The following is a 26,888-nucleotide window of genomic DNA, read 5'->3' on the forward strand; positions in this document are numbered from 1 at the left end:
GATTTATTTTGAAAATTTAAGCAAGGTTTTTTGACTGTACTTGTAAGGTAGGGAAAATGTTTGTAGGTTCTAGGGAACATTGCTAGATGGCAATTAATGTAAATAGTAAGCTGAGGGTATCGATAGAATTAATTACAAATTTTATCTTAGAATAGATTTTGGGATTCTTGGTGTGTATCTGGAAGTATTTGTTAATTGATAATTTGGGATGATTTATTTTGAAAATTTAAGCAAGGTTTTTTGACTGTACTCGAAAGGTAGGAAAAAGTTTGTAGGTTGTAGGGAACATTGCTAGGTGGCAATTAATGTAAATAGTAAGCTGAGGGTATCGATAGAATTAATTACAAATTTTATCTTAGAATAGATTTTGGGATTTTTGGTGTGTATCTGGAAGTATTTGTTAATTGATAATTTGGGATGATTTATTTTGAAAATTTAAACCAGGTTTTTTGACTGTACTTGTAAGGTAGGGAAAATGTTTGTAGGTTCTAGGGAACATTGCTAGGTGGCAATTAATGTAAATAGTAAGCTGAGAGTATTAATAGAATTAATTACAAATTTAATATCGTTCGTGGCAGGGTTTGCTGAAGTGACGAAGAATCTAGGTAGTTTGTTTCCCATTCGTTATAAGAGCACACTTTGTACAAGTAACAATTCGTCTTAAATATCAGAAAATGTGATTATTTCTCTTTTTTTGTTACATTAAAGCTTCTGTTTGTAATCGATTAGTTTTGCATGGGTTGTTTTTTTAAGTAAGGAGAAAGTATGTCGAATAAATCTGTGTATATCGTTTGTAAATGAAAAATGAGTAATATTTACAAGACTCTAACTTGGAGATTTATACTTGGTTTAACATTAGAGAACCAATAGGTTATTACAATAAGTACAAGTATCTTTCTTTCGAAAATATCGTATGTATATATCGTTTGTAAATGAAAAATGAGTAATATTTACAAGACTCTAACTTGGAGATTTATACTTAGTTTAACAATAAGTTATTACAAAACTACAAGTATCTTTCTTTGGAAACTATCTCTTTCGATAAACTACCTTAATCGAAAACATCCATTTAGTCCACTGCGAAAGAGCAACAGTTGAAATTGAAACATCGAAGGTACAGTTTAAAGAATCCGCGAAAGAAACAATCGTCGAAATCGAGGATTAAAAATGGTCCCGATATTCGTTGACCCAGATCCGGTGGAAGTCAATAGAGCACACTTTGACCAACCAGAGAAGGTTAAGAAATTGCTCAAGTATCAAACACGGTATTCCAGTTCCAGAAGAAGAGATCCCTAAGAACCCCTGCAGCTCGCCAATGAAAGACTCGGCTGTCTTTGAGCGAGTCGCTGGAAAAACCACAAAGAGTACATTTTCACTCGTAATTATCGTGTTCAGGCGGAGACAACGCGCAAAGGAGGAAGCATATGAAAGAATACACTTGTGCACCGCCGATGAAAACCATCGTATTAACGTATTCCAGGTTTCCCTCCGTGAAACTTGCTGGCTCTCGTGCAACCGGCGGCCACCCTTTCTCTCGTATTCTGAAACTTTAACGAGGTCTCGAACATTGTCCACGTCCGTATCTTTCCTCCCAGGAAGGGATTCCTCCCTTGGATCGTACTAAGAAGTAGCCACGGAGTGGAGCGCCGAGGACATCGTATCCGGTAAATTTTCCAGCAGTCGCGAGTCTGCTCTCTATCGGTCCAAGTTTTATAGTCCATCGATATACGAACGAATTCCCTTAAATTCTATCCCGTGGAGAAGTTCGAGTTGTTAGTAGAGAGAACGCACAGTAGACAGGGTTTAATTTGTAAAAGCTAATTTCTTCGACTTTTTAACGTGTCTCCTTTCCGATTTGTCGTCCCGCCGCACTTGCGGAACGCGGTGAACCGTCACGTGACTCGATCGACCAGCTGCGAGTCGCGTTTTCCATCGCCGAAAGGTGAAAAAGGGAAAAGAAAAGGAAAAGGGAACGGGGTGAGGGTACTTTAAGGGAGTCTGGGATAAAGCGTTTGATTTATTTGGTAATTTGCCCGCGCCTTCGAGTAATAACAGTGGATGGGTGGACGTAATCTGAATAAGTAACTACCGAGATTTACGGGGTGGTTACTGCTTCCCTTTTCTGTTTAGAATTATGTGTAGCTGTGTTTACGGTTACATCGACTGCTGATGGTTAGGTCTGCGCGCAGTTTTAATACGCGGGAATAAACTTCAGTGAATAGTTGAGATTTACACGGTGGTTTATATTTCTATTTTGTGTTTGAAATTATGTGTAAGTGTGTTTACGGTTGCTGATGGTTAAGTTCGTGTAAGATAAGTGTAAATAAATTTTTGTGAATAGTTGAGATTTACACGGGGGTTTATATTTACATTTTGTGTTTGAAATTATGTGTAAGTGTGTTTACAGTTGCTGATGGTTAAGTTCGTGTAAGATAAGTGTAAATAAATTTTTGTGAATAGTTAAGATTTACACGGTGGGTTATATTTACATTTTATGTTTGAAATTATGCGTAAGTGTGTTTACGGTTGCTGATGGTTAAGTTCGCGCAAGATAAGTGTAAATAAATTTTTGTGAATAGTTGAGATTTACACGGTGGTTTATATTTCTATTTTGTGTTTGAAATTATGTGTAAGTGTGTTTACGGTTGCTGATGGTTAAGTTCGTGTAAGATAAGTGTAAATAAATTTTTGTGAATAGTTGAGATTTACACGGGGGTTTATATTTACATTTTATGTTTGAAATTATGTGTAAGTGTGTTTACAGTTGCTGATGGTTAGATCCGTGTAAGATAAGTGTAAATAAATTTTTGTGAATAGTTGAGATTTACACGGTGGGTTATATTTACATTTTATGTTTGAAATTATGTGTAAGTGTGTTTACGGTTGCTGATGGTTAAGTCCGTGTAAGATAAGTGTAAATAAATTTTTGTGAATAATTGAGATTTACACGGGGGTTTATATTTACATTTTGTGTTTGAAATTATGCGTAAGTGTGTTTACGGTTGCTGATAGTTAGGTCCGCGCAAGATAAGTGTAAATAAATTTTTGTGAATAGTTGAGATTTACACGGTGGTTTATATTTACATTTTATGTTTGAAATTATGCGTAAGTGTGTTTACCGTTGCTGATGGTTAAGTCCGTGCAAGATAAGTGTAAATAAATTTTTGTGAATAGTTGAGATTTACACGGGGGTTTATATTTACATTTTGTGTTTGAAATTATGTGTAAGTGTGTTTACAGTTGCTGATGGTTAAGTTCGTGTAAGATAAGTGTAAATAAATTTTTGTGAATAGTTAAGATTTACACGGTGGGTTATATTTACATTTTATGTTTGAAATTATGCGTAAGTGTGTTTACGGTTGCTGATAGTTAGGTCCGCGCAAGATAAGTGTAAATAAATTTTTGTGAATAGTTGAGATTTACACGGTGGTTTATATTTACATTTTATGTTTGAAATTATGCGTAAGTGTGTTTACCGTTGCTGATGGTTAAGTCCGTGCAAGATAAGTGTAAATAAATTTTTGTGAATAGTTGAGATTTACACGGGGGTTTATATTTACATTTTGTGTTTGAAATTATGTGTAAGTGTGTTTACAGTTGCTGATGGTTAAGTTCGTGTAAGATAAGTGTAAATAAATTTTTGTGAATAGTTAAGATTTACACGGTGGGTTATATTTACATTTTATGTTTGAAATTATGCGTAAGTGTGTTTACGGTTGCTGATGGTTAAGTTCGCGCAAGATAAGTGTAAATAAATTTTTGTGAATAGTTGAGATTTACACGGTGGGTTATATTTACATTTTATGTTTGAAATTATGTGTAAGTGTGTTTACAGTTGCTGATGGTTAGATCCGTGTAAGATAAGTGTAAATAAATTTTTGTGAATAGTTGAGATTTACACGGGGGTTTATATTTACATTTTATGTTTGAAATTATGCGTAAGTGTGTTTACGGTTGCTGATGGTTAAGTCCGTGTAAGATAAGTGTAAATAAATTTTTGTGAATAGTTGTATTTCTTATTGTATTTGAGCACAATTACTAAATGTTCTACGTTAAGTTTAATTCAAGAATAAATTTCTATTTTTTCCATGTTCCTAAAATTCAAATTAAAGAATATAATGGATTCATTTATTCGAGATATAAATATACAGTTAAAAAATATAAATATATAGTTAAGATAACAAATATTAATTGTATACACTCGACTATCCATTGAGTTCTGTAATTTTTTATAAATAAAACAGATCTGTTTTGGATAATATGTAACCTGTCAGTAAAATTGTTAAATGTGTAAGTTTTGTTGGTGAAATTGAAATTATCTATGAGTTTATTCATGTATGTTGCTTCCATGAATTTTTAAATTCCATTCCATTCTTCGTTAATGACTTCGATACTTATTGCAATATATTTTACAACGTCTTTACCCAGAGTTAAAACAGAACCTATATTCCGTGAATTTATACGTCTGTTCGATGTTGCAGAAGATATTATTACGCTTTAAGGTTTGTTAATGAATTTTAAATTCTTAACCGAGATTTATTATCGATAAACTTTCCTCGACCTCAGAATTTGTAGGTAAATGGTAAGAACGTCGAGAATGGAAGATATACCTTTCTAATTTCTTTCATTTCACTTACTCTCTCTCCTTGAATCCGCAACAAAGCGTTTTTAACGCAGCGATGGCAGAGGAGAAGGAGGAGGAGGAGGAGAAGGAGGAGGAAAATGGCACAAACAAAGACCGCATTGAAGACGTCGAAGCGAGAAAAGAAAGCTTCGTTGTTAAAAGAGAAACAAAGGAACGAGAATTTCTCGGTTCCTTTTTTCTTTTAATGGTGATGTATCCTTTAAAGAACTGCTCCAAATATACATTGCCGGAATGGAATCGACCGCATCGATTCAGTTCTAGTAACGATCCGGACTGATCTTTTTCAAAACCGATTTTTCAGCAAGGAAATTCAGACTGCTGGACGTTACGAAAGAAAAATTCACGCTCGTTTTATTTTCTCGTCGGCATCAAAAATTTAACCGCTCAAATCGAGCGTTCTTATATGCAAAATATGGTTTGCATACGAAGCGAGAAGAAAACAGCGAAGGGAACAGCAAATTTTTACAAAAAATTCTCGACCTTCCTTTAAAGGGTATTTCTTGGATGAAAATTTAACGCGTGGAATATCAAGTGCACATATTTATACAAAATTTGTTCTCGTCGGTTAATAAATTCGAACGAAACGAATCGTTGTATTTCAAGGGTTGAAGAATTAAAATTTCGATTTGTAAGAAGTCAAATTACAATAACTGTGAACGCAATCTACGAATACAAATTTCAGTGCAATTATAATAGTCACTAGTCTTGGTTACTGTCACTATAATCTATTCTAACTAGTTAAAACGCATTTCAAGATATTAAATTACAATAATTGTGAACACGACCTACGAATACAAACTTCAATGCAATTATTATATAATAGTCACTAGTCTCGGTAACTGTTACTATAATCTATTCTAACTAATTAAAACGTATTTCAAGACGTCAAATTACAATAATTGTAAACTCAACCTACGAATACAAGTTTCAATGCAATTATAATAGTCACTAGTCTTGACCACTGTCACTATAATTTATTCTAACTAATTAAAACGCATTTCAAGATATTAAATTACAATACTTGTGAACACAACCTACGAACACAAACATCAGTGCAATTATAATAGTCACTAGTCCCGGTCAGTGTCACTATAATCTATTCTAACTAATTAAAACGCATTTCAAGATATTAAATTACAATAATTGTGAACACAAACTTCAATTGCAATTATAATAGTCACTAGTCCCGGTCACTGTCACTATAATCAATTCCATCTAATTAAAACGCATCCTCCTCAGTGTCACAGTGCACCTCCCCTATAAATCGTATTTATTCAAATTTTCGCTAAACCACAAAAATTATAAAAATTCCCACCGCGGATACGCTAGAACATCAATCTCGTGCGTCGTTGGCAACTACGCATCGGAACCGGGTAGCATCACCCGTTCAAAACGAGACACCCCTCGAGTCAAAACAAAAGGGGAAGCAATTTAAAATGTCTGTTCGTCGCTCATCGTCCCAGTGACCCTACGGGGTTAAATCGTCCAATGAAAAATTTCACAGACATCGGGCCGCCTCGCAGCGAATTTTCCGCGCGAACGTTTCTTCTTCGTTCCCGTTTACCCCTCCCTCCACCCCAACCCCCACCCCAACCCCCACCCCGTCAAAGTCCAAGATTAAATTCTCACCAATTATCAACTCTCCATTAATTTCCCAGGTCGCGGGAGCCCCGTCGTTGCAAAAGGAGTCTCGGTGCAAGAAGACCGAGCGTTGGGTACGGGGGTAAGGGTTTCTAGGGAGTGGTAGGGGGGAGGGGTCACCCCACTCTATTTTCTTTCATTTCACAGGGTCAGAGCGTCCTTAATGCGAGGAGGACGAGAAGGAAGCCCCGAGAACAAAGAGGGTATCGGCGATATCGAGGTGGGAAAGCAAGCCCTCTTTACAAGCGGAAGACCGAAGAAACGACCGAGCTCCCCCGCTGGCTGCATCGCCAACGACTCTTTCTGAATCCTCTGACCCCCCCCCCCCCCCACCCAACCTCCACTACCATCCCCCAAGCACTCCTTCTCCAACCCCTCGAGTCCCTCCGTCTCTGTCCCGAAGTTGTCGCAAATCCCTTTTGGACGAAGAGACGCGACCGTCTACCCCCTCCCCCTCTGCACACCCCTGTGTGTATATATATATACCAATATATATATATATATATATATATATATATAGATACATATAGGTACAGCCAAGCTCTCGAAGAGCCCTCGAAGAGAATACCTCTCGAGGTATAAGCGCTTCCTTTCGTCCTTCCTTATTTCGAGAAGCGTCGTCGTCGTCGTCGTCGTCGTCGTTCGAACCTCCGTGGAGGGGGAAGAAGGCGAAGAGGGCGGTGGTGGTAGCGATGGTGGGGCAAGGGGAGGTGGTACGGACTACGTGGATTTACTTCGATAACAGAGATACGCCGTGGAACGTACAATGGCGGCCAGCTCTCTCGTCGAGAGAGCCGCGCAAGAAAAGGGGTGAAGGCTAAAGGAACGATGGACATAAGAGAAACGGGGGTAGGGGGTGGGAGGTGGAGGAGGGTACCGGTTGAATCAAAAGAGTCTCTCCTCGGTCGGGTTCTTCGGGGGGGATCGGAACAGGATGTTGCGCTTCGGGCGTCTTTTTTTCGATTTCAATTAAACGCCCCAGCCCCCATTCATCGGGCACCGGGAACGTCTTTCTTCGATAAAACTAGGGGTGGGCGCGAGGGGCACCGCGACGGGGCAGGGGAGTTGTGTCCCTGTCGTTGGCGACGCTTCCGTCGTTCGTGACTGCGTATTAATTTGTTTCACGTCGATCGAGTTAGCGTCCCGTATTGTTAACCGTGCCTTCGATTTCATTTCGCGCCACTGTGGACGATCGTTCCGTTCCGTGGAGGGTTGCATTCTTTCCAACGGGACAATCCACGAACTTTTCGATCGATTTGACAATTGCCCGGTTTTCACGCACGATATTGGTTTTTTAGAGCAGTTTCGCGGAACGTTTGAACGCGAACGTCTTCGTTACTCGTGGGTAAAGTCGACTCGTCAAGTATCTGGATTATCGTCTTCGTGAAATCGAGGTTCATTTTCCATATTTTTCTGTTTTGTTTTTATGCATTTAATTTCTTCCTTGGGGACAATTCATTTTCCAATGTGTCTTGTAAAAAATAGTAAACGGTAGCTGATAATGCGTAATGATATCGAGATGCGATAATATCGGTTTTTTAGAGCAGTTTCGTTCGAACACGAACATCTTCGTTACTCGTGGATAAAGTCGACTCTTCGAGTACCTGAATTATCGTCTTCAGGAAATCAAGGTTCATTTTCTATATTTTTCTTTTTTGTTTTTATGCATTTAATTTCTTCCTTGGGGACAATTCATTTTCCAATGTGTCTTGTAAAAAATAGTAAACGGTAGCTGGTAATGCGTAATGATATCGAGATGTGATAATATCGGTTTTTTAGAGCAGTTTCGTTCGCACACGAACATCTTCGTTACTCATGGATAAAGTTGACTCATCGAGAACCTGTTTTATCGTTTTCGCGAAATCGAGGTTCATTTTTCATATTTTTTTTTTTTATGTATTTAGCGATTGATACATTAATGATATATTTCTTCCTTGGGGACAATTCGTTTCCCAATGTGTCTTGTAAATAATAGTACACGGTAGCTGATAATGCCTAATGATATCGAGACGCGATAATAATTTTATTCATTATTCCTAGACTGTTCTCTTTTATCTCATTTTCGGTTTTCGATTATTTTGCTTCATTGATACGTTGAATTCCTGTTCTTTTTTTTTATTTAATTTGAATTCATTTATTTGACACTGTTATTTTTTCACGATAGAAGAATTTCGTTCGCAACGAGTCTCGTAAATAGGACACGAATGCTGGTAATGTGTAATAATATCGAGATACGGTGGGATCTCGGTTATATGAACTAATTGGGAGAGAGAAGTGTTCATATAAGAGAATTCTCACGTGATATAGAACAAGTGAGTAACGCTCGAGTCTACTCGATACTTGAGACGAAATGGAATCGAATCGAGTACAATTTGTTTGCGAATAACCTCGACTATAAAACATCAAATTAAAAGAAACAATTCTGCACGATTCTCCTTCGTTTTAACAAAATTTAAGAAATCGAATGGATAGAAGATTTCTTTCTGTAACATTTCCTTAGCGAAGAATATTTTTACCAATCAAAATCTAGAAATGTGACGCGAACAAATTAGTTTCTCTGCTCCGAACACCATTGTTCAATATTCCGTGGAGAAACTACCAAGAACGAAGAATTTTATTAATTCGAAAGCTTGTAGAATTACTATATTCTAAAAGAATCTGAATATAACTGAATATAACGATTACTGAATATAATGTTCCTTTTATTCGTAATAAGTTACAAATGAAATTACACTGCACTTTATCTGGGTCTCGACCTCGTAACCGAACAACCGTACAATTATTCAAGGAAATTCGAATACCGGGGAAAAAATGTTTTTCTAAATGTCTAAGTATAAGGGTCGTGGCTTATTGTTGGTTAATTCAGCCAATTCTGGCTTCGGTAACTTTGAAACGCACGGGTGGAAGATTTACAATGGGCTGCTTTCGCCACGAATTCTTTCCGTTAAAGGGCAACAGAGCGGCAATGAATATTCCAGACAATAAAAAATGTGCAAAGAGATAATAATTGCGGCAACTCAGCTTACTGCCGAGAAAGGAAGCCCCTTCGATGTTGTCGTTTTTTTTTTTCTTTCTTTCTTTCGTTCCTTCGTTTTTTTTTTTTCTTTTTTTTGTATTTTCTTTTGTCTGCTTAATTACTCCTGCGTGGAACAACGAATTCCGTGCAAATTCTATGTGGCGTCCGCGGAATAAGAGGCTTTCAAGAGATAACAGGAAACAGGTTAAGTACTCTGGGACTTTTTCTTTCCTCTCTGCTCCACCGTTGCCTAAAGTCGAACCGGGCGAAGCCTGTTTGGAATTTTTGTTGTCCTTTTTTTTTATTTTTATTTTTTTTTGATAGTAAGAACCCGAGAAATTCACGGGAAACCGTGTCGCTCGCTAAGAATACAGAAGAAACGAAGCAGGAGAAAATAGTGGCTCGTGACCTGTAATAAAAATAAAGGATTCGTCTTTCCATTATGAAACCATTTTTTTTCCGTTTTGCGTTTTTACGTTCATTGAACAAGAAAGCGAAAACACGAGAAAGAAATACAACAATAAAATCGTAGAAAGTGGACGATTGAAAAGATTTGTGGGGGATATTGTTGCAAATCGATTGAAAAATACTCTCCGATGAATTGTTACTCTCTTACGTTGCACGTGATAGAAATTTACAACGAGAATCGATTTTTTCATGGATACGTTGAAACTTTCCTTAAATTTGATCTAAATTTTTCGTAAATACATTCTTTATTTATCTTTTAGCTTTCTTTTAGAGTGTGCCACGTATTTTGAAACATTGCGTGAAAATATTATTATTTTTTTGTACAGTGTACCGAATTTACAAATTTTCCCAAACAGCGTACGAATAAATGGAACTTTTCGGTAAATAAATTCGGTGTTGCAACGTGAGAAATTAATTGAAAAGTTATTTACGAAACTTTTAATAAAAGTGTCGTTGAATACAAACGACCAACCCGGTGAAAAACTTGTCTTCTCTGCCAATTATATAATGGCGAAAATAAAATAACCGACCGGGGTTGTAATTCGACACTCATCGCTTCGTACAAACAGAATTAAATTACGCTCGATCATGGGGCGTTAGTTTTGTTTCCCGATCAACCGTCAAACTTCTCCCGATCGATGGATCACACTCTTAATCATGTTTATCCGAAGATACCTATCGTAACAGGTTCTCCGTTACCTTGGAATTCCAGTTCCATGGAAACGTCACGAATGGTTTCAATGGCCACGAGAAGGTACAAATGAATTAATCACCTTACTAACTGAAAACAGAGCTTCCGTAAGTTCGTTCGTTCTTTCAAAGATAAACACACCGACGCAAAGGCGATCTATCCCCCAAACAGGAAAAGAAAACGTGATCGTTATTTGTAAACAAAGCCTGGAACATATATTCCTTCGATTCTGTATGAAATTTCAGCCTTAATTATTTGAAACATAGTGGACAGAAAGCTTCCGATTAACGAGCTTTCGGTATCAGATTACAATTGTTACGAGAAATAACGAACCTTCTGTAATTTAAGAAGTTTCGAGACAACAAAGATGCACGAGTTCCCGTCAAATTTGCAAGAAGGAATACGTTTCTACCGAATTTACCATTCATCGTCCAATATTAATTACTCGTGCGATGAAGAGAGAAACGAGGAAAGTTTCGTTTTTATTATTGCGAGTAACGATAAGAAAAACTACCCGGTAACTGCGTTTATTCTAGGCGGAATTAAACCGAAAAGTACTCCGAGCTATTCCATAAAATTAGAATTTATTTTCGCGCGAAATTTCATTAACGAGGAATACATTATTCTTAGTATTCAATTTTTTTTTACGAATTACACCGTGTGTTTAAAATCCATGCAAAATGTTTGCAAAAATTTGAGATTCTAAGAAGAAGGTAAATTTAGAAAGTTTTCGGTAAACTTTTACCAGCAGATATTTTTCGAAAATGTTGTAAATGTTGATTCACTTAATACGGATAATAAAATTTGTAAAATTCTAGATCGTCTACAGTGATCGCCTTTTCCGAGATTTTAACAAAAGGGTGCATTGATACAATGGTCAGAAATTTTGGAATTTTATACGATTCGAGTAACGGAATGATACAAGTGTACGTAACAAATGCAATTTGCAAAATGCCCTGAAAATCGCACGCGAAGCCAGAGATGCCTCGTTTCGTCTCTCAATCAGTTGTTGGACTTTTTTCATATAACAGAGCCTCTTATCATCCTGCCGCTCGAAGGGAATTCTTTACTAAATACTAAAAAGGTAAGGAACTTCAAAGAAGTATTTCAAAGACGACAGTTATTACATTCGTTACATAAAACATTCTCTAAAATGGCAAACGTAAGGCGGCCGACTATGCCGTAAGATGCAATTTTTTTCCCTTTGGTGAACTGAACTTATAAGAATTTTCAGCTCCATGAGCACAAATTAAACTTCATGCAGAATTTACAGTAAGAATCTCAAAGACCAATTATTCCTTGCTTTCGTGCGTAATGGGCCACGATGAATGGAAAAAGGGGCCGTTTATATTAATAACGTGCAATTCTCTTCGTCCATTGAATTTAATGACACTCGGTGAACAAAAATCGGTGAATTCGTCGTGAATTAAAAAATTTGTTCAAACGAAGAATACTTGAAAAAACGAAACCCGTGTTTCTGTATACGAAAAGTGTCCACGTGTTCGAAATAAGGGTTCTTCGAACGAAATTTTTCAATTCGTTGAACAACAATTACGGAGACAAACTTAAACGAATTCGAACACGTAACAGGGAAATTTAAGGAATTATATAATAAATTATAATAAATACACCTTCGAGAAGCTGCGAGCAAACATTTCACGGTAATTGTTATAATTCGATTCCGGTGAATTGTGTGCAATAAAAAGTGAAAAGGAATGCGGAATAATCGCGTTTTGTAAATATAATTGTTACGCTCGACGATGAGTTTGTTGGTAAAAATACAATTGCCAGCGTTATCGCCGAGTTCACTTTCCGCTATTTTTAAGCTGGAATTGCGAAGTCGCAATACAGCGGTGAAGTTTAAAAGGATTCGGGAAGAAAACACAATTCTTTACGACTACGGTCCGCAGTACATACAGAGTTAGATACTTAAGTCCCGTCTCTTCGAGGTATCCGAGGTTAAAAGGATTTCAATAAAAACAGGAAACAGGCCAAGGACTTTTTCGCTGATCGGATAAAGTCGTCCACATCGTTTACTCGAATCCCGGCATATGCTTTCTTGAAAACGAGTTTCCAAGTAACCGACCAAGAAATTTTATGGACACAAGCCAAATGGAATACTCGCTTGGACAAAGGAACGTTGTTTGTAAGTACGTCTTCTCTTGGATCCTTGGAAAAAATTATTTAGAAAATACTCGTACCTGTCGTGTTCATCGTAAATAATCGAATCGATCGAATAACGTGGATTGGTCGAACAATGTAACCGGGTTTTTTTTTTTTAAGTGGAACAATCGTCAACGATCTTTCAATATTTCTGCCACTGGAAAAGTTTGTAAAAAGAATTACACTAAATATCGGACTAATGAGTCTACGCAGACGGAGGTAAAAGAGAATAAATAACGGAGTTGCTGATTTCTTGGATTTTTACGTCGGTGCACTTTATTCGACGGAATAAACAAACTCGTTTATTTAATTACCTGTACATTCTCCCCGACCTCGGATATTTCAATTTTCCGCGATTTTATCGAAAAAGATCCGCGCGAATTAGAGTCGACGAGGTTTAGTTCATTTTTCTGGCAATTAAGTAAGAAATTTATTTAATTCCACCGACTTGTCGGAATTCATCGGCGTGTGTTGTAATACATTCGTTATCGGGAAACTTTGAAACGGTTGCAAAAAAAAATTCGAAACTTTGAAACGTTTCAAAAAACTACGAAACTTTGAAACGTTTCAAAAAACTTCGAAACTTTGATTTTCTACTACCGAGAGTGATTTGAAACAATGTCTCTGCGACAAGACAAAGTTTATGACATATTTATGCTTTTCCGCGATACGGGTGTCTCAACATTTTCCGAAAATTGAAAACGGAAAAATTGTACGTACTCTTCCGGAAACGTGAATTCTAATTTGCTGCTCTTTTGGTAATTAAAATGGAAGAATCACCTCCAGTGCGTACTTCCTCGAGTATTTTGTGTAGAATTTTAAATGCTTTGAAATTTTGTAAGCCTCGGGAAACTGGTTACTGGAGGACAGTGGAAGATTTTTTAACGCAGACATTTAAAAACTTGTGAATTTTCTTAACCGGATTAAAATGTTACTTTCGGACAAAAAATTGCTAATTATTAAACCGGGAATTGTATAACCGTGTTGAAAATTTTATTTCTCAACGTTTCCACCGATATTGTTAACGTTCCTTACTTATTTACAAATGTTCGTAACAGGAAATAGCAACAAACTATTCTTCGTTAAATTTGCATTAAAAGATGCAACGATAGAGTCTGAAGAGTCATCGATGAAGCAAAGGGAAACAGAAGATTTTCAGTAATAAATACTTGATCAGTATTAAAAATTTAATTTTTCAACTTATCTACCAAAATTGGTCACTTCTCCTATTTACTTAAAAGTGTTCGAGAAAGGCAATAGCAACAAACGATTTTTCGTTAAATTTTCATTGCAAGATGCAACGATAGAGTTTGAAGAGTCATCGATGAAGCAAAGGGCAACAGAAGATTTTCAGTAATAAATACTTGATCAGTATTAAAAATTTAATTTTTCAACTTATCTACTAAAATTGGTCACTTCTCCTATTTACTTAAAAGTGTTCGAAAAAAGCAATAACAACAAACGACTCTTCGTTAAATTTGCATTGAAAGATGCAACGATAGAGTTTGAAGAGTCATAGATGAAGCAAAGGGAAACAGAAGATTCTTTATCGGTATTAAAAATGTAATTTTTCAACTTATCTACCAAAATTGGTCACTTCTATTTACTTAAAAGTGTTCGAGAAAGGCAATAGCAACAAACGAATCTTCGTTAAATTTTCATCGAAGATTTCTCTCTTCATCGAAGATACGACGATAGAGAGTCTGGAGAACCTCTTGTCGATGAAGCGAAGACAGACAGGGCTGCGAAAGGAAATCGAAAAGGAACAATTGGAGGGACATTGAATTTGAAAAAAGGCTCGGGGAAGCCAGAGATGAAACGAAAGTAATTCCTGGCGCTGTTCGTCAGCTCGCATTGAACGTAGTGTCGGCCGACCCCATCGAGTGAAATACGTATATACATAAAACGAAGGTGACGTCGAAGAAAGGTCGAGGAAAAGAGAAATACTGGCCGCTCGAGCCGAATCCATTGCACGTAGCGGAGGGAACCTGGCACAAAAGAGGATTGCGGCGATTTCGATGCGAATGGAAAGACAAATTTTCGAACTCGACGGATCACAAAGGTTTTCGTTCGAGTAGACAATAAAGAAACGACGGTAATCGTCGCAGAGACTCGATATTTTGTTAAATTATTACCCGAGCGAAATCGAAGTGGCCACCTTAAAACGCGATGCGATATATTTCCTCGCGTGGCTACGTTTTTAAAATCGATATCAAATTCACCGTTCGTTTCGTTAATTCGGTATCGCTCTTTCGATTATTTATTTATTAATTTTTTTTTAGCGTTTTTCACATCGAATTGTTACGATAAATTGATACAGCCGAGTGTTTCAGAATATGGTTCCACCGATCCATAATATGCAATTTCCGTTTGTTTCGAAGCGATTAATATTTTATTTCGGTGGAACCGTGATATAATTTATCAAGCAGTAATAATCCTCTTAGGTATTTCTGAATAATATCTGTTTATCGTCCTTCGTAAGGATTACGAGTTGAAACGGCAGCCAGAATCGCTCGAATGATTTTAAGCTTTCAATATTTTACGTACAGATTACATCGGATTACAGCCACAATTACAAGCTTGCAAGCTCGCCTCGGTCCATTCTGTTAGCTTAGAATTCGAAGCCGTTGAAATTCTGCCCGATTCTGATTTTTCGTCACTCGTTACATTTCGAATCTGTTAAATGTTACTATTCAGAGACGAAGAAAGGAAACGTTAAGATTTGAAAACTACTTTGTGGAATAGAAGAGTTCGCGTGTAAATTAAAAAATAAAATACAAATGGAAGAGAAGTGCTTGTGCATGAATTAAAAAATAAAATACAAATGGAATAGAAGTGCTTGTGCATGAATTAAAAAATAAAATACAAATGGAATAGAAGTGCTTGTGTATAAATTAAGAAAGAAAATTCACAACTGTGATATTAGTAAAACGAAGTGCTTGTACGTAAATTAAGGAACGATATACATAAGACGATTGGAATTTTGTAAAATTACGTTTCGAGTCTCCGATTTTATAACGTTCTCCCAAATTTTGTAAATAGTAATCGAAGAACAAACCGAACGAATGAAATTATCGTAGCCGTGCAAATATTTAACGATACCGGCGAACGTGGGAATCCATGGACGCGTAAAATCGTAATTTTTCCATGGCGGCGCATAAAATGTTCCCGCTACGTTTATTTTACAAATAGAATTGGGAATCTCGCTGAAACGTAAAGCCACATTGACGTTTATTCTGCTTTGTAATCGCATTTGGAATTATTCTTGGCGGGGTTCGATCATTGTACCGGGCATTACTCGAGCTCCAATCATCACATTCTATTTTCCATTTTACGAGATCCCGTTCAAAGTTCTACAATACCGCTCACGTTTCTTTAATGCCTTTCTTTCTCTGCTCTCTCGAAGAAATGTGTATTACGCCTTTAGCCGGCCAACCAGGCGAGGAAGTATCGTTCAGTAAAATTCTCATGAAAGAGTTTCCTTAAATCTGATACGTATTTCAACGAGGAGTATCACTTTCTTTCGTTACACGTCATTTCTCCAATCATTGTTCGATAATTTATTTTAAATCGATCGAATGTATTTCATTCGTATAATAATTAATTCTCTCGTAGATCGTAAACATAATTTTGATCGTAAAAAGTAGAATAAGCTTAATTTTATTCTACACAAAATATACAATTCAATTCATAGAAAATAATTGTGTTGAATATTTCATTTAAAGAGTTTCCTTAAATCTGATACGTACTTCAACGAGGAGTATCACTTTCTTTCGTTACACGTCATTTCTCCAATTATTGTTCGATAATTTATACCAAATCGATCGAATGTATTTCATTCGCACAATAATTAATTCTCTCGTAGATCGTAAACATAATTTTAATCGTAAGAAGTAGAATGAGCTTAATTTTATTCTACACGTGGATATCCAAATATATAATTCAATTATAGAAAATAATTGTGTTGATCGAATGTATTTCATTCGCACAATAATTAATTCTCTCGTAGATCATAAACATAATTTTGATCGTAAGAAGTAGAATAAGCTTAATTTTATTTTACACGTGAATATCAAAAATATACAATTCAATTTACAAAAAATAATTGTGTTGAATATTTCATTTAAACGAAACATATTTGACCATTATAGTCATCCAATCTCAAATCAACTGCTCTCTTATGGGAAGAGTACACCTGGACTAAGGTGTCTGACCATAGCTCACTTCTTCCACTTGCATAAATGTTTGCAATTAGTGATACAGAATTATCCTACAAATCTTCCACCTGAATAAAATCAGTTAAAATAAACAGTACAATATCGTCAATATTCCCAACCACCATTGCAAGTAGAAACAACAATCAATGATCAGACACATGGTACCTAATAACTGACACATTCGATAAAATTAATTTTCACGAAAAGGAAGCCTCGTGTGGAAAAAGTTTACTCGACATTTTCCCTTAATTTTTATACAAAGAATCACCCCCTGTTCGGTCATGCCGCGAATTTCACCCCTCTGTGTATAAATTCGCGAAAAGCTTCACGTATCGTCGCGACAGATTACGAAAAGCATCGTTCGTAGGAAAAATCTATGCACGTATGAATTCGCGGGCCAGTTTCACCTTCATCGGAACAAGGTACAACAGAACCGTCTTAATAATGTCCAAAGGGCCTGGACCACCGTTCCACGCGATATCAATGAGATCCTGACAAAGCATTCAACGAGTCGCAAGTAATACCGTGACACCGAATCGAACGTGACACCAAGGGTACGAAACTGTCGCAGAAAGGAAAACTGCTGTCCGTTCGAAATGTAGTCGAGCTACGTGGCGAATCCCGAACAGGGGCAGGGGAAGCTTCGTAGAAGCGGAGGGAGGATTTATAGATCCGTCTTCGAAGGAAATACAAAGTCTAACCTTCTCGGTTGGCCAACAAGCCCGGCCAAGGCTACCAGAAGCAACCATTGCTGCCACTATTGATTCCCTCTTATTTCTTTTCTCGTTCCCGAGAAGAATTGAATCTTCACTTCTCGCTGGGTCACTTCGCGATTCTACCGCCCTCTCCTCTCCCTTTTCGCAGCTCTCGTCCTTTTTTTCTTACCGGTCCCTTCGTCTTCGTCGCCCTTACTCATTCGTTTGATTGTTCGAACGTAGAGGACCACCTTCGACAATTTTTCGGGTCGTCCGCGACTCTTACAGCCGAAAGTTAGAAGGTCTTTCACGAAGTAAGTCCCCTTGGACTTGGAAGATGAATCCAACGCTTGGTGGGTGTCACGAACGAGTTTATCGCGGTGTTTTGCGACGTATGACTATGGTTTGACTTCGGTGAGATGACGAACTTGGGCCTAAGAATCTCGAAATTTAGATATAATTTATAGCAAATTGCAGGGAGGATTGGGAAGGATTGAGATTCGTCCAATTGTCACATTCGATATTAATTCAGCAAGTAACTATCGGTATACTATGCAATCCATAACATTTAATATTAATTTTGTTCTCAGATGTCTTCTTGGGTCGAGCATCAGAAATAGATGAATTCTTGGTCAGTCAATTGTGTCGAAGAGCTTCACTGTACTTGAAGTTTCTCTTTTTGTAATATCTATCAGTGTAAACGTACGACTGTTCTAAAATTTACTTACTCAAGTTCTTAATTAACTACTTCTGTTTCATAGTTTTCTACAGATCAGGTAGAGTCATCTACATTATTTCCTTTGAAGATTCAATACTACTCGAACAATCAGAAATAAAAGTTAATTGTGTTATTTCTTTTGTTCCTTATGAATTGATGATTGTATTGTAGGAATGTTAGATAGATTGGAGGATTCGATATTAATTCAGCAAGTAACTATCGGTATAATATACAATCCATAGAATTTAATATTAATTTGGTTCCTGGTCTTTGCAGTTGGTTGCAAGAACAACTTCATAATAATTAGCTTCTCCGAAGTAACTTTAAAAGACAAAGATAATTTTGAATAGAATTAAAATTAATTTGATAGAATTACTAGAAACGATAATGAAACAAGAATTCAAGTTCTCAAAATAATATTCTAACGACACTTAGATATTTGTATAATTATTTATGGTAGCATTTATCATACATTTAGCACTGTCTTACAATAGGGACGCTTCTGCATGTCCGAATGTCTCGAATAATGTGTTTATGTTGGCAAGAGTTTGAAACACGTGGCAAGACTGATAGAGTGTCAGGGAAATGGCCTTCCACGAAAATCATTAGCTCGGACTATAAGAATACTTACAGATATGAATCATCAACCGTCCCAAGTAACTATTCAGGTGTGCTCGAAAAATTAGAAATTTGAAACTCTCCGATGCATAGATTAACCTTCAATTCGACAGTTTTACAATGGTTTCGCCGAATTAGAAATTTAAAACTCCCCGACGCGAGGGAACGAATCGATCGATTTAAATTCAACAATTTTACAATGGCTCCGCAAATGAGAAATTTGAAACCCTCCGGTGCGTGGAACGATCCATCGATCTAAATTCCACGATTTTACAATGGTTTCGCAAATTAGAAATTTGAAACTCTCTCGTGCACGGGACGATCCATCGATCTAAATTTCACGATTTTACAACGATTCTACAAATTAGAAATTTGAAACTACCCCCCGTGCACTGGACCAGAGATCGTTCGATCTGGATTCCACGATTTTTCGACAATTTACCGTTCGAAAATTTCTATTTTTACACGACGAGAATTCTATTCCAGACAGCCATCTGTAGCGTGTCCGCCATTTTTATTTCTCCGCGAAGAAGACAGCTTTACCAGATGGGAAAGGGTATCGAGTCAAAATAATCGTTAAAAGGAAAGAATTGCGGAAACTGTAAAGGGAAGAATCTTCTGTGAAACGTTTCGTCCCTTCGTGGTGAATTTTCACCAGAGAAGGAAACTGTTGTGTGCTCGCACGTGGTCCACGTATTCTCAAGGACTCGTAGGAATCGGAATTTTCGAGCTGCTGGAAACCTTGTCAGACACGTCGATTCGAGAAACATCGACGAGCCATCGTAAAACCATTCCCCCTGTGCCCTCTCTGTCCCTTTGGTTCACCCTTGTGCGCGTCACGAATTGCGCCCTGAGCGCGAGATTCGACGTGCAAATGGGAACGAAATTAACGAAACTTCACAGACTCGTAAAGTAGCTCAAGATATTAGACGCGTATTTTGTTCTCGGTCTGGCGAAACGATTTCATGGGGCTGATATCCTCACTTAATGCGCCTTCGGTGTAATTTATTTCGAGAATGTAAGTGGAACATGCAGAACCGGGGGGATTACGCGTTGGAAGCGAGCGGCGCATTATCGAAGTTGGAACGTATAGTTAAAGGCACTCGGTTCGAGGGTATTTATTGTTATAGTGGGAGAGGGAATGATTCCGTGTACACAAAACGGCGCGTTCCCGAGCGTTTTCAACCAGTCGATTCTTTCCGCGGAAGCAAATGTGGCGATTAAAATGGATGGACGCGATCGGAACGACAAAATCCTCTCTACCTGCCGGTGACACGGATCTACCTAAGTGGATATAGTCGTTTAACTGGCCCGAATGTCGGCTACGGTCATCAATGTTGCAAAAAAAAAAAATGTATGGTTGCGTTCGCGAAAAATTAATTCCGATGAAAAACTTCGGTTCTTTAAATTGGTTCGTTTGCGATCGAGCTCGTTATTTTGCATTGTCATACTTTCGGAAGTGTTCACTTGCTGTGCTTTTCATGTGTCACTTTGGATATGTGTGTATTATGTATCGTAAAGGTATGTCAAAGAATTATTGAAAAGAATATAATGGAATATCAAGGCCTCTCTGTATTTTAAAAAATAACAAATATTTCAAATCCTCTGATCAACGTTTGTGCTCGTTTGAATAGTAACTACATTACACTATTTTCAAACTTACTTTAATTGCATTAGATTCCCTCTTCCTTATGAATTGACAGTCAGCAGAGAATTATTATATTTGGAATAAAAAAAATGGTGAAGATACGTCTTGCTGTATTTTAAAGGACTACAAATATTTCAAGTCCTCTGATCAACGTTTGTGCTCGTTTGAATACTAAATACACCACACTATTTTCTAACTTACTTCTCCCTGTTCTTAATAAACTGATAGTCAGCAGAGCATTATTGTATTAGCAATAAAAAACATGGTGGAAGTATGTCTTGTTGTATTTTAAAAGACTACATATATTTCAAATCCTCTGATCAACGTTTGTGCTCGTTTGAATACCAACTACACTACGCTATTTTCTAACTTACTTTAATTGCTTCACACTACCTCTTTCTACTCAACTGATAGTCAGCAGAGCATTATTGTATTTGCAATAAAAATCCAGTGGAGGTATGTCTTGCTGTATTTTAAAGGACCACAAATATTTCAAATCCCTAATCAACGTTTGTACACGTTTGAATACTAACTATACCACACTGTTTCCTAACTTACTTTAATTACTTCACATTACCTCTTCCTACTCAACTGATAGTCAGCACAGCATTATGGTTTTAGCAATAAAAAAATGGTGGAGATACATCTTGCTGTATTTTAGAAAACTATAAATATTTCAAATCCTCTGATCAGCGTTTGTACACGTTTGAATACTAAATACATCACACTATTTTCTAAGTTACTTCTCCCTGTTCTTAATCAACTGATAGTCAGCAGAGCAGTATTATATTACCAATAAAAAAAATGGTGAAGATACGTCTTGCTGTATCTCAAAAGACCACAAATATAATTCAAATCCTCTGATCAACGTTTGTGCTCGTTTGAATACCAACTACACTACGCTATTTTCTAACTTACTTTAATTGCTGCACACTCCCTGTTTCTAGTCAATTGATAGTCAGCAGAGCATTATCGTATTTGCAATGAAAAAATGGTGGAGATAAAACTATAAATATTTCAAATCCTCTGATCAGTGTTTGTACACGTTTGAATACTAACTATACCACACTGTTTCCCAACTTACTTTAATTACTTCACACTACCTCTTCCTACTCAACTGATAGTCAGCAGAGTATTATTGTATTAGCAATAAAAAAAATGGTGAAGATACGTCTTGCTGTATCTCAAAAGACCACAAATACAATTCAAATCCTTCGATCAACGTTTGTGCCAGTTTGAATACCAACTATACGACACTATTTCCCAACTGTACCTCACTTTGATTGCTTCGCGTTCCCTGTTCCTGGTCATTCGACAGTGGGGAATTATTGTGTTTGCGATCGAACGTGGTGGAGTTCTCGGTCGGTTGGAGAAGTGGAAAAGAATGTGCCCGGCCGTTTTCGTTAATCGCAGGCGGCAGCGGAAACACGACGGCAACGGTTCCGCTAATCGACGCGGAAAAGGGGCGGGAGTAGGGGTTGGTGAATCGCGTATCTATACTCACAAGTGGTCCTGCCGCTTGAACGCCTTGCCGCACATCGTGCACACGTATTTCCTCTCGTCGCTGTGCGTCAGCTTGTGCTTCGTGAGCGCCGATGCGTTGTTGAACACCTTCCCGCAGACCTGCGACAGAAACCGTGCAGCATGTCAGCGCGTCTTCGCAACGATGCCTCGTGACAGTTGGCTTATTTGCGTAGTCAGCCGACGGTGCAAAGGGTTAACCGTCGTTGAGGAACGAAAGACGAGCTTAGATTAACGAATCGAGTTATTAATTGGAACGTTGAAAATTAAACGTTACAGGTGTCTATCCATTCTTCGGTTTCTGTTCGGTTACGCACTTGGTTGATACAATTTCTCGCGATTTGTTAAAATTGTGTCGAAATTCGTCAGAGATTTCTTTTTGGAACAAAGTTTTCAAGAGCCAAGAAATTATGTAATTTATGATGATTCTTCTGTTACATTTTTGTATTGTTTTCACACATCCAAACAGGGATAAATAGGAAATTCAAGAGTGAGTTTTTCTCAAATTTTTTGAATTATTTGAATTTATTTGGACACTTGATGATAGAGTGGTTTTAGATTCTTACAAAGTACATTTAGTGTATTGAATTTCTAGACGAACAATAATTTAGGTAAAGTCTGCTCCTTGTCCATTTCGTGATCTGGGAAGAGTTAAACATGTAAAACACACTTGCACGAAAAGAACAACATTCACTTCCGTCGACTTGTGTCATCGAACTCCCCGTTTCGGTATCAATCTTTCAAATCGCGAAATACAGGAAACTTTTACCGTGTCTTCCTTCAAATATTCAACACACTTCGTACGTCTCTGTTACAAAAATTACGTAAACATCGGTGCTCAAAATTTCTTCCATCGCCCATCCAAAACCATTTACTCAAACAGAGATCGACGCCTATTATTATTCCCTCGATAATATTTCGCAATGACACTTTTACGCATAAAATTCCTATACCGTCAACAGATCAATGTCGTTTTCAACATTGCAATGGGTTTGGTTCCCTTTTGCAAAAAAAATGTCCATCTAATTTTCGGTTGTTCCGAAGTTCGTATTTTCGTTTTCCAACGAAAGAGGGGAGACTGGTGTTGGAAAATTTGCAACGCGTTCGGTTCGATCGGTGACCTTATATTGGAACGAAGCGGATCGCGTGTGCCCGTCTAACGAGTAACGAAATTACAGTTCACAATCGCGGCGAAACTAAGTGTAACGGTTTCGAATCGGGTCCCACGATTTTAATACACGATAATCGACGCGCGTTTCGCGCAAATGTTCGCAATTCTCCGCGGACCGGCACACGTTCCGAACGGTTCATTGCAAACTCGCGAAACGGAACGCGCTCTGGACACAGTTTTCAATTACCGCGCGCCGCCATCGTAAACCCAGACGGACACAGCTTTACGACGAACATTAGAACGTCGATAAAGATACCATTGCACCGCGTTGAACGGTGTGTTTCGACGTTTGCGTTATCATCGATCACGATCGTTCGCTTCGAAGCCCATGTTATCGCGATTCCTTTTTTTTTTTTTTTTTAACAACCAACGATGATATCCCAATTCCGCCACCGAGAGCGGATTTTTCAAGTTTGGAAAGTTCGTTCAACGTTTGCTAGGCAACAATAATGGCGAAATAGCTTGTTGAATTTTGTGTTCATTATAATACGTTTCGATCCCAAGTTTCGAGTTACCTTCAGTGATAAATTAAATAATATACGAAAAATGTAATTTTAATGTGGAAATTCATAAGTGAAATAACGTTCCTACATATTTGATTAGATAAATTGCAATTATATTAATTATAGTTTCTACCGAAATATAATCTACAGCAATTCAAATTAATTTACGTATGTAAGAGTGTACGAATATACTTTGGAATATTAGTTCAATATTAATAATTGCTTTTGCGTATATAGTTCACGTACGTTTACGTAGGTGTACGACAGTAAATTTTGCACAAATTACACATCGTGCCTTGTACTTCGTTATTAAATACATCCAACCCTATTTTAACCACTAAACAAATTTTAATCGATAAACCATCATGGGGATTCCCAAAACCAAAAGTGCAATTGCAACTATGTGCATAACGCACAGAAGATCATAATAACCTAAACATAAAGAATTTAAAGTCGTTCGGTTTAATAAAGAATTCCTAACGATCAACTGCAATTACAGGAGATGCATTACGTATGCAATTGCAATTGTACACGCAATACGGTCGTAGTAATTCAAATACAAAGACTTCGAAGTGGTTCGATTCACCTGGTGAAAAATTTCATTCCTAATCGGTTTCAAAGCTAACACGGTCCTCCAGTTCGAGTGGTATACTATGTAGAATTCTTTGAAACCGAATATCAGTTCGATGCACAAAGACGCGGCAGTTGCCCCTCGTCTGTGAAATTTCTAATTACGCGAGACGTTGCTATGGCATTTCACGTGTTAACAACAGCCAGGCCAAAGACGCGGTCGGGGGTGTTGGAGATGGTATGCCTGTTAAGTATGTGGAATTGGGTTTATTACTCGCTCAGGGGCGTGTACTATTTCAGGAACTATTTCAGGAAGCTGAAAGCTAGGGGGCCCGCGTGTACGGACGTTGTTCCATTTGAAAGTCCGAGGACCACGCAAGAATAGTCGGAATTGGTGTCGAATTTGCCGTCACCAAATATCGCGCGAAATTCCGTGGATCAAATTCGGAGAGCAGCACCGGCCATTCGGATAAAATTCTCTGCAATTCCACACGTTGGCTTTCTTCTCCCTCGTGTCCAGCGTTTCTCTTCAACGAGATTCACGATTCCCTCGAATTTCGAGGAGGCACTGGTTACCGATCAAACGCGTGAAAAATAATATTCTTTTTTACGACGAGGTGTTTTCACCACGTGGAGAGTAAATTTCTCGTTGAAGGATCCATCGTTGCATTTAACGCCTAAATTTTGCGAAACTGAGAGTATCAATGCCCAATGTTGATTGGATGTGGTGTTTCGAACGAAGAGGGGGGAAAGATTCAAAAATATTCCTCTTTTATTTTTTGCGAAGTTTCCAGTAATTTTTCGAATGAGAATATTGTTGGAAAATTGTGAAAAAAATAATATTGTTTCGGGTTTCGAAAGATTCTAGTAACCAAGCTGGATGTAATAATAATGGAGACGTAGAAATTTCGAATTCATTGTTCGAATATTAGAATTCTAGTCTAGTCGAAGTATATATGATAATTGATGTTGATGATAATTACGTCGAGTACTAGTAATTCCCACTTTAAAATTATAATCTTTATTCCAGATACAAGCAACGAAACCTTGATTACGTTTATCTTATGGAAAAAAATTCCCATTGATTTTAATTAGAAATGATAATCGCTACCTAACCCGCTTTCAAGTGACACAAATATATGAAATGAATTCTCTTGAAAGCGAGGTAACAATTTCTATTCCCAAATGAGGCCAATAAGAATTTCTCCCACTGCGTAAACACGATCAAGGTTTCGTTGCTTCAAACCGAGGCAAAAAATGTTACTTGAAAGCGGGAAGTACTAGTAACTACTCAACGTAGTTGTTATATTCGATCGACTAAATTTTGGTATTCGAACATCCGCTTTCAAGTGATACAAATACATGAAATGAATTCTCTTGAAAGCGAGGTAACAATTTCTATTCCCAAATGAGACCAATAAGAATTTCCTCCACTGCGTAAACACGATCAAGGTTTCGTTGCTTCAAACCGAGGCAAAAATTGTTACTTGAAAGCGGGAAGTACTAGTAAGTACTCAACGTAATTGTTATCGTCCAAACTGTAGTATATATGAAATGAATTCTCTTGAAACCTAGGTAACCATTTTTATTCCCAAATGAGACCAATGAGAATTTCATGATCAAGGTTTCGTTGCTTCAAACCGAGGCAAAAATTGTTACTTGAAAGCGGGAAGTACTGGTAACTACTCAACGCAGTTGTTATATTCGTTTAAACTTTGGTATTCGAACACGACGATGTATTTCCGATATTTACATCGCGCAATTGCGATTGGTCGAGTATTCGTCGAAAGATTTGCGGCGAAGTGGCGCGATCGGTCGAGTCGAAGTTAATTTTCAACCCAGCTGCGGCCAGCACGTGGCGAGGCGGGTCATAGCCGCGGCACGAATCCCGGCTCCATTAAGGGTGGCGAGAAAAGTTCTCTCTACTTTTCGTTTCACTGTTATTTCCATCCGCCCGACGCCTCGTATGCGAACGCGCCACGATCGGGGCTGACTTCGACGACGCGAATAAGTCGTGCCAGCTCGTCCGCGGAAATTTTCCTCGCCTCGAACCGAACACGAACGAACTTTCTTCTCCCTCCGGCACCCTCGCCCACCGCCAAGCCCAGGAAACTTCCGTTTTCCTAATGGAGGGAGAAGAAAGGATAAACTGTCGAATCAGCGATCGCTGACACTTCAACCGTGAAATTTATCGATTTTCCGCGAACGGCATAGCAACGAGGACCACGGAGAATTTCGATACCCGAATGAAATACGTACACTGCGTTTGTTATGAATTTTTTTATTACCAGTCGTCGTCGTCTCGGAGTATCCCTGCGGCTGCACGTTTCTCCGACTTGTGTACAGTCGGTCGCAAAAGTCTACGTGCGTGTTAAAAAATTTGCAATGTGTTCGAGAATTCCTGAGGCTCTCGACGATACTGCAGGTATTGTATTGTTTTAAGAATTGAAGTTGGGCACGGTTTTGAAAAGGACGAGCGTTAAACTCGTATAGGAGGAAGAATGCAGAGAAGGTAGAGTGTTACAGAAATTAACGTGCAAATATCATCAGTATATGTATAAAGTTTGCAAATATTGTTCTCATCGCTGTTTGCATATTATTTT

General features: G+C 37.8%; 1 protein-coding gene across 4 annotated transcripts in view; it reads right to left on the reverse strand.

Annotated features, from left to right (window-relative positions):
- The window catches only part of LOC143145921 (uncharacterized), an 827,424-nt gene that overhangs the window by 190,216 nt on the left and 610,320 nt on the right, over positions 1 to 26,888 (reverse strand). For all 4 annotated transcript variants that reach the window (XM_076309758.1, XM_076309757.1, XM_076309759.1 and 1 more), the window contains one exon: positions 22,025 to 22,143. In XM_076309758.1, the coding sequence (XP_076165873.1) occupies positions 22,025 to 22,143 (119 nt within the window). The remainder of the gene's footprint in view (positions 1 to 22,024; positions 22,144 to 26,888) is intronic.

The sequence above is a fragment of the Ptiloglossa arizonensis genome, chromosome 4 (genome assembly GCF_051014685.1).
Source record: "Ptiloglossa arizonensis isolate GNS036 chromosome 4, iyPtiAriz1_principal, whole genome shotgun sequence".
Classification (NCBI taxonomy): domain Eukaryota; kingdom Metazoa; phylum Arthropoda; class Insecta; order Hymenoptera; family Colletidae; genus Ptiloglossa; species Ptiloglossa arizonensis.